The sequence below is a fragment of the Octopus bimaculoides genome, chromosome 7, assembly GCF_001194135.2.
Source record: "Octopus bimaculoides isolate UCB-OBI-ISO-001 chromosome 7, ASM119413v2, whole genome shotgun sequence".
Classification (NCBI taxonomy): domain Eukaryota; kingdom Metazoa; phylum Mollusca; class Cephalopoda; order Octopoda; family Octopodidae; genus Octopus; species Octopus bimaculoides.
Genome location: NC_068987.1, coordinates 8,905,865 through 8,913,928, shown reverse-complemented (window position 1 = coordinate 8,913,928; position 8,064 = coordinate 8,905,865). Strand labels below are relative to the sequence as shown.

The 8,064-nt window shown below is 33.8% G+C and overlaps 1 protein-coding gene across 12 annotated transcripts in view; it reads left to right on the top strand.

The window, feature by feature from the left end:
• The window catches only part of LOC106877289 (liprin-beta-1), a 370,011-nt gene that overhangs the window by 36,266 nt on the left and 325,681 nt on the right, over positions 1–8,064 (top strand). For 11 of the 12 annotated variants that reach the window (XM_052969202.1, XM_052969201.1, XM_052969204.1 and 8 more), the window contains exon 2: positions 2,454–2,842. In XM_052969202.1, coding sequence (XP_052825162.1) covers positions 2,665–2,842 — 178 coding nt within the window. In that variant the 5' untranslated portion in view covers positions 2,454–2,664. Of the gene's footprint in view, positions 82–2,453; positions 2,843–8,064 lie in introns of all 12 variants that reach the window. The other variant, XM_052969198.1, reaches the window with a different exon arrangement.

Here is an 8,064-nt window from a genome sequence, read left to right as displayed (position 1 = left end):
AGAAAAGATTGGTAGTTGCAAACACTTTGAAATGGTTATGTACCATCTAGCAGCAGGAAACAAATCCTTATTCATAGAAAGGTATTATAGATTCTGTCATTTTCCAAAATTTCGTTTAAATTATATATTTTATATTTCACTAATGAGAATTATCGTGCAACAGATAAGCTCCCCTACAAGATATGATTGTGACACAGTTTTGATTTCTGGTCAAAGTCCTTTGACTTCAAGTATCCTGTTAATGTCTGTAGAAATGACGTGGCTATCATAATTATGAATTAACTGCTAAGATTTTAATGTAAATGATATTAGACATTGTAGTATCAGTTTGTTGCTCTTTTCTTGTTTCAAATTTATGTCAATAATGTCATACCATCAGTGCTACAATTTATAATTATTCCTCTTCCCTGCAAATGAAGGCCTTTGTACCTTGTAAAAATACTTTAATATCACAAATTTTATTTCAGTGGCTTTTTGCTAGAAAGACACAAACATAAGACAATCTTGTATTCCATCTATTATAATGTAAAGTGTTTTTTTCTTTGTTATAAATCAACATTATATTTGTAAACTTGTGCTTTTTTCTTTTTGCTACTAAAGTACTAATTTTCTATTTTCTGGATCAGATCTTGGAAAGCATAAAATGCTGACCGATTAGTTGCTCTAATTACTTACTCATGTACTAATGTTCTTCATTAGTATTCTTCTAATTGTCTATTATATTATTCAAATACAGAATGGAGTAGATATTACAAAAAATAAATAATTGAAATGGAGAGATTGAATATTATATATAATACTTAAAAAATTTCTTTTTTTTGATATAGACTAATTTTACTTACGTTGAAGCCAGAATGATTTCTATGTCCACTTCAAATTCTTATAAATATTAAATACTTTGATTCTTTCACACAACCAAAAAAATTATTAAATAAAAATAATATTTTGCATATTAGCATTTCTTTTGGTTAAAGTCTAGGCCACTTTTTGTTGCAAAGACATGCAGTCAATTGAATTGACTTATATTGTTTTTATGCTTCAACTTTGGAGGGTAGAAATGTTAAGAAAATCCTAGCAGGTGAACACTAAAGTGAGAAGAATATATATATAAACATTATATTAAGTCCTGTTTTTTTTTTGTTTTTTTTTTCCTTGCTATACTACAAACTAAGCAGCAAGCATGTGTTCAGAAAGTATAGAATAGCTATTTAAATTGTTATTGATTGTTGTGTAAGTGTTCATGCAGCTAAAACTTGGCTAATAACTTAAACAACATCTGTTGACAAGAAAATTCTTTATAAAAATTGTTAGGATTTTAAGTTTGTATTTGTTTATTTTTGATTAAAAAAAAAAAGGAATCGCTCTATAATTTTACTTGCTTGATCAAATATTTAAATTTCTAATAAGATTAACTTTCATGGTTGCCCTTTCCAAGTGTTACAGAATTAATGTTCATATAATAATCCTTTCTACTAAAAGCACAAGGCCTGGAATTTTGGGGGAGGGGACTAGTTGATGACATCAACCCCAGTACTCAACCGGAACTTATTTCATCAACCCCGAAAGGATGAAAGGCAAAATTGACCTCAGTGGAATTTGAACTCAGAACGTAGTAACAGATGAAATACCACTAATGATTCTGCACTTGTGAGAAAACATTAAAAAAAAAAAAAATACGAAACCAGTTTCATGGAGTAGAAAAAAAGTGAAGTGCTTTTCATTCCCCAATCATTCTCTGTTATGATTTGTGTTGGTTGTACACAACTGAGGACTAACACTACTCTTTCAAGAGTCTACCATAGATTTTCCAATGTATAAAGAAAAAACAAGAATGAAGAAATAAAAAAGAAAAGTAACTTTAAAACGTTTAATTTAATATTATCTCTGCTCCCATTAAGGCAGAGAAGAGGCCCCACCTCCACTAGCAACTCTTGAATATTTGATCATACACTACCAAAGGAAGAGAAGTTGATAACATTTTTGCATTCTAAATAAATGTGTTTCACATATTGTGATAAAGTTGAGAAGACAGGAAATATTCCAGCCACATTGCTATTGCTTGAACTACATTACTGACCACTTGTCATTTAATATTTCCTCATTTTGATTGCATGCTACTCAGGACAAATTGCTTGAAGGCTATATGGTTGCCAACTAAATTAGAAACAGTTTTTTTTTTTATGAAGGAAACTCTATAAGAATTTATACACTTACATATCTCTTTATATATCATGTGATTATACAAACCACATTCTGCTAGGAAATTCTACCTCGTCCATAATTTGAAATATGCAACTACAAAAACAGTCACAAGAGTGATGTACTTTCACTTTATCTGGATATTTAACCTCTCATTAAAATTTAATAGGAACTTTATTTATCTACTGACATATTCAGCACTGCTTAATCTGGTATTATCAATATTAATTGCCTTCATTTTCTTCTTTCTACAGCTGTACTGATACTATCCAATCTGCAGACCAGTGTTTGATTTCCCTGGACAAAAGCAAAAGTCAAAGATATTAAGTTTGAATCCATTTGAAGTTTTCTTCTTTCATTCAACCAACATTAACACAAGCTTTAGTGCCACTGCAACAGTACACATTAAGGAGCCTCAATTAATTTCGCATTTCTATAATATACCATTCTGCATCAGAATTATTGATGGAAGCTTCCCTTGATTCCCCAGGTGGGGAAACACTTGGTCTCATAGGAGGGAGTACAGCACGTCCGTCTACCAATGGTGGTGGCACTATCAATGCAAACAACAATGGAACCAGTTCAAGAGATGGTAGTGATATGCTGGCTGCTGCTCTGGAACAAATGGACAATATTATTGCCTGTAAGTACATTTTTATCTTTTATCTTTTACTTGTTTCAGTCACTGGATTGCATCCATGCTGGGACACTGCTTTGAAGGGTTTAGTTGAAGAAATTGACTCCAATAGTTATTTGTAAGTCTGGTACTTATTCTATCAGTCTCTTTTGCCAAACTGCTAAGTAGTGGGGACATAAACAAGCACTAGTTGTCAAGCATTGAGAGAGATGATAAACACAAAAACACACACGTGTGTATGTGTGTGTGTGTGTGTGTGTGTGCGTGTGTGTGTTTAAATAACAGGTTTCTACACAGTTTCCATCTTCCAAATTCACTCACAAGTCATTTGTAAGCCTACAACTATAGTATAACACTTGCCTAAGGTGCCACACAGTAGGACTAATACTGAAACCAAATGGTTGAAAAGCTGGCTTCTAAACTAGGCAGCCATGCCTGTGGTTTTGTATATTTTTCAATTTTTTTATTTTAATTTCATTTACTCGGTTATTCAAGTACGTAAGGTGATACATGTAGGCTTAATAAGCTTATTAGTGAAGATGTTGTGTTTGAAACGAGCAGTTTGTAGTGAATCTCTCATGGTAAAGGGACAGCTGTATCAGTGATGTACTTGCAACAGGTATGAACTTGCATGCCCAGATTTGATTTTTGGTTGAAGTATTTGAGTTGATTTTTCTCAACAAATCAGTTAACGTCTGTGTATTGTCATCAGCAGCCGCTGCCCATAGCAACAGCAGAATCGTCAACAGTATTATGTTGGTCATGCTAATATAACTCATCATTCACAAACCATTAACAGCATCATAGTGACATACTGGCTTTTACCAACAGCCATAGCTATTGCACCAATGCAACTCAAAGATAACACATCATCATTTATGATTATGCAGAATATCCATAGTTCAACGGAACATGAGATGAGTTATGTTGTGACACAACCTCAGTTACAACTATTCAGAGGAACAACAATGACAGACAGCCGTTGTTTGCGTCCAATAGTTTTCAGAGTACTGAATTTTCCATGACAATATTTCTTCACTTCTTTCCTTAACTTTCGTTTAAAGTACACGGTAGTGGGGTTATAAATTTATATTTGTATATTAAAAACACAAAAACTGTTACTGATTCACTTGCGTGTCTCATGCTTGTTGCATACATATACAGTCTTTCACATACTCATGCAGAATCTCTTGGTTGTGCACATACACACTCAAGGTTAACACATTTTGTAGAACACTGTATTTGTTTCTTTGCCTTTTTTTGTTTATTTTTTTACCTCAAAATTGAAGTCTTTTATATATAGAAATAATTTTCTTGTAGATCAGGCTTGTCACAGCCAAATTAATTTATTGACGTCTAGAGAATATATTTTCTTGTTCTGTGATTATTATAGACTAGAATTTGTTTTATAATTTATTATGCATTTTGTCTTTTGTTTGAATTTATATTTCTACAAGTCCATTGATTTGTGGAATTGTATGATCTTGAGACAACATTCAGGAAAATGGAATCTAGATGAGCCAAAAGATTACTGCAGTAAATCATTAAAATTTTGAAGATTTATTGAATGGTTATTTTTCGTTCACATGATTCTGACTGAGAAAGAAGAGGTTTTTCAGAGCCTGGCAATAATAGAATATGCTAATGAAATAAACAACAAAATAACGAATTAAAAATAGGATATTGTAAAAGTGTAGACAATTTTCAACCAGACCAATATATAGTCTAGTGAATCACTACCACATGTACTGGCTCTATTGATAAGAACTGCAACATATATATATATTTATGTAATCACATTTTGTGAATAATAGTATTGTTGGTTACAAGTTTTCTACTGGACAGTCACTGATTCACGGCCTTTATGACAGTCAGAGAGGTTGCGTTTTTGGGGAATGGGTCACACTGAAGCATGTTTTCAAAGATTGTTAGATTCTTGTAGAGAGGGAGAGACTAAAGAATTTGAGTACAGGAGCTGGTTCTGAGGTACAATGTTTGAGAATAATGGAAGAGGCACTGTCAGGGCTTGGAACCTTTCTAGTAGTAGTAGTAGTAGTAGTAGTAGTAATACTAGTATGGTGGCATATCCTGTAACAGTATGTTGTTGCATCATCCAATATTTGGTGATGCCCTACTCCTGGTGGATGACACCATTGCACCACTCAGGCACCAATTTGCCAATCCACAGGTCTGTTTTGGGCAGTCATTGCTGGTGAGGTTTTACAAAGGCAGAGTGCAAATCCCACTGCTTTTAGTTGCTTTTTACAACATGCAGAGGAAACATTGGGTCTATTCTTTAAAATGCCAGTACCCCTGAAGGTATTATATACTTGGCATGTACATATGCAAGGTGGTGGATCCAGAAGGCTTGAAGGGAATAGAATTGGAGAGAAATTGTTTTTGATATTAAAAAGCAAAACAGTAACAAAAGCTATTAAGGTTTTCAAAACACTCAACATTGTTCTTAGCTATACAGTCCCTCCAGAGTTTTAGTTTACACTTAAGTGCATTAATTTTACTTATAAGTTTGAAACATATCGGTATCCTTCATTGCAAGATTAACCGCATTTAAGTATGGGAATATATCAGAAAAGTATGCCATCTTTTCCATTCAATGCTGATCTTTTAGTTCAAAAGAATATTCTTCATGCAATCTGATGCAATGCCAACATTTTTACACTCAACAGCCAGTGTACTTCAGTAATAAAGTTTTATGCAGACTTCCCAACATTTTCACATAATAAACTGAAGGTTCTTGCATTTAGTATTCTTGATTTAATTTTATAGCTAATCAAATCTTGAGGCATATGCTTCATTGCTAGTGCTTGATGATAAAAAACACTAGCGAATATTTTCAGAATTCTTATTTTTCTTTTTCATTTTTTGCAACAGAACCTGAAAATTTCCTTATTGTTATTGCAGCTCTGTCATGAATTAGATTAAATATTGCTTCTCCTGTAGCATAACACTCCATAGATTAAGTCTTCTTGAATGCTACCTTCATAAATATAGCTGTGTACACTCACAAAACTACTACACCAGCATTGTCACCTGTTGACTTACTCTATTTTTAAAGTGAATGTTGATCTCAGTTAACCTGTCTTAGTACAGGTTCACATCTGACATTTCATGACAATGTTTTGAAGCTGTCATTAGAAAATGGTACCTTATTTGTGTTTTTGCATTCTACCAGATTTTTTGCACTAAGCTTTATTAAGTTTTCAGCAAACGTATGTGCTTCACATGTTTTTGCTAAACAATAACAAATGTGATATAAAACAAGTGAAGCATTTTTTTTCTTTTTGCACCAGGCGTGGCTGTGTGGTAAAAAGCTTGTTTCCCAACCACATAGTTCCACGTTCAGTCCCACTGCATGGAACCTTGGACAAGTCTCTTCTACTGTAACCTCAGGCCGATCAAAGCCTTGTGAGTAGATATGGTAGATGGAAACTGAAAGAAGCCTGTCATATATATGCATATATTTGTGTGTCTGTGTTTGCCCCCCCCCCCCCACTGTCACTTGACAACTGATGTTGGTGTGTTTACATCCCCATAACTTAGTGGTTTGGCAAAAGAGACTAGGCTTACAAAGAATAAGTTCTGGGGTCAATTTGTTTGATTAAAGGTGGTGCTCCAGCATGGCTGCAGTCAAATGACTGGAACAAGTAAAAAGAGTAAAATAACAGAATTGCTGCTATTCTTTATTCGAATCTTTTAAATTCAAAATTGTTTTTAGATTTCACTTTAGTCTAATTGGTTTTCAAGTGCTTTTATTTAGAAACCTTTCTGCATTCAATACATAGTCCCACAATGAGTCTTGTCGCCAGGGCTGATGGAACTGTAAGCTATAAAAGTTTCATAATATTGTTTTCATGTGTTGCCCTATTTTGATGTTGGTTTTGAAGATGAACTTGCTGTATGCAGGCCATCAAAAGAGCATTATAGGCTCCTGATCAAAACAGTGCACTGGGCTCCTACTTACACAACCACAGCACACATAAATTAACACTGTCCCATCTTGCCTAACACTGTCTCATTTTGACCTGGGGAATCCCTGGGCAACTAGCCAGCATGTTCATACCTTCAGATGACACTGGCTATAATCTCGTGCTTTAGCTTATGTTGCTCAAGTTTTATGCATTAGCAATTGATTTATTATTGATTTTTTTTTAAAACTATGTATCCACTGGGAAAATGTAAATAGTGTTATTTATTGATGATAGAAAATTATAATCGCCCAAAACATTTATCTTTGAAACATATGCATTAAAAAGAGTAAACTATTTAGCACCATTATTGTGCATAGCTCTACGCATACACAGGTGATGAAAGGTAATACAGCTGTTCAGCATAAACTTGTGTGAGTGTGTATATAGACTTGTGTATATAGACTTGTGTGAGTGTGTATATACGTGCACACATATGTGTGAATGCATGCACACACGCACAGAGATTTAATGTAAATTTATTGAGGTTTTTCATAGTAACTTCTGCTTGAATAATAAATACTTAGTTTTACTACAAGAATATTAATTTTAGATATATTCTGTTCCCTCATTTATTGTTGCTTGAACCGAAAGTGATGGAAAATTATTGTATGGTATTAGCTTAAATTGCCAGATTTTACTAGTTCGGCAGAATATATCCAAAATTAATATTCTTACATTGAAACTAAGTACTTATTATTCAAAGAAAAGTTACCGTAAAAAAATCTATATCAATTTGTATCATGTCTGTGTGTGTGTATGTCTGTCTAGAAGTCTGTAGCACAACTCCATTACTTTTCTACACATGTGTATTTGATTGTTTGTGTGTGTGTGTGTGTGTGCGTGTGTGCGTGTGTGTGTGTGTGTATGCGTGTGTGTATATCTATGTGTGTGTGTGTATATATGCGTATATATGTGTGTATATATGCATGTGTGTGTGTGAGTGTGTATATATATGTGTATGTGTATATCTACATGTGTGTATGTATCTGCATGTGCGTGTATGGGTGTGTTTATACATGTGTGTGTGGGTGTGTTTATACATGTGTGTGTATGGGTATGTTTATACATGTGTGTGTAAGAAAGAGAGAGAGAGAGAGAGAGAGAGAGAGAGAGAGAGAGAGAGAAAGACTGATGGCTGGATAAGTGTGAAACATTGGATATAGTAGTAGTGGGAGTAGGGGTAACAGACAGTGAGAGAGTGAAACAGCATTGTTGGCTGGAAAAAATGCATGTCTTGTG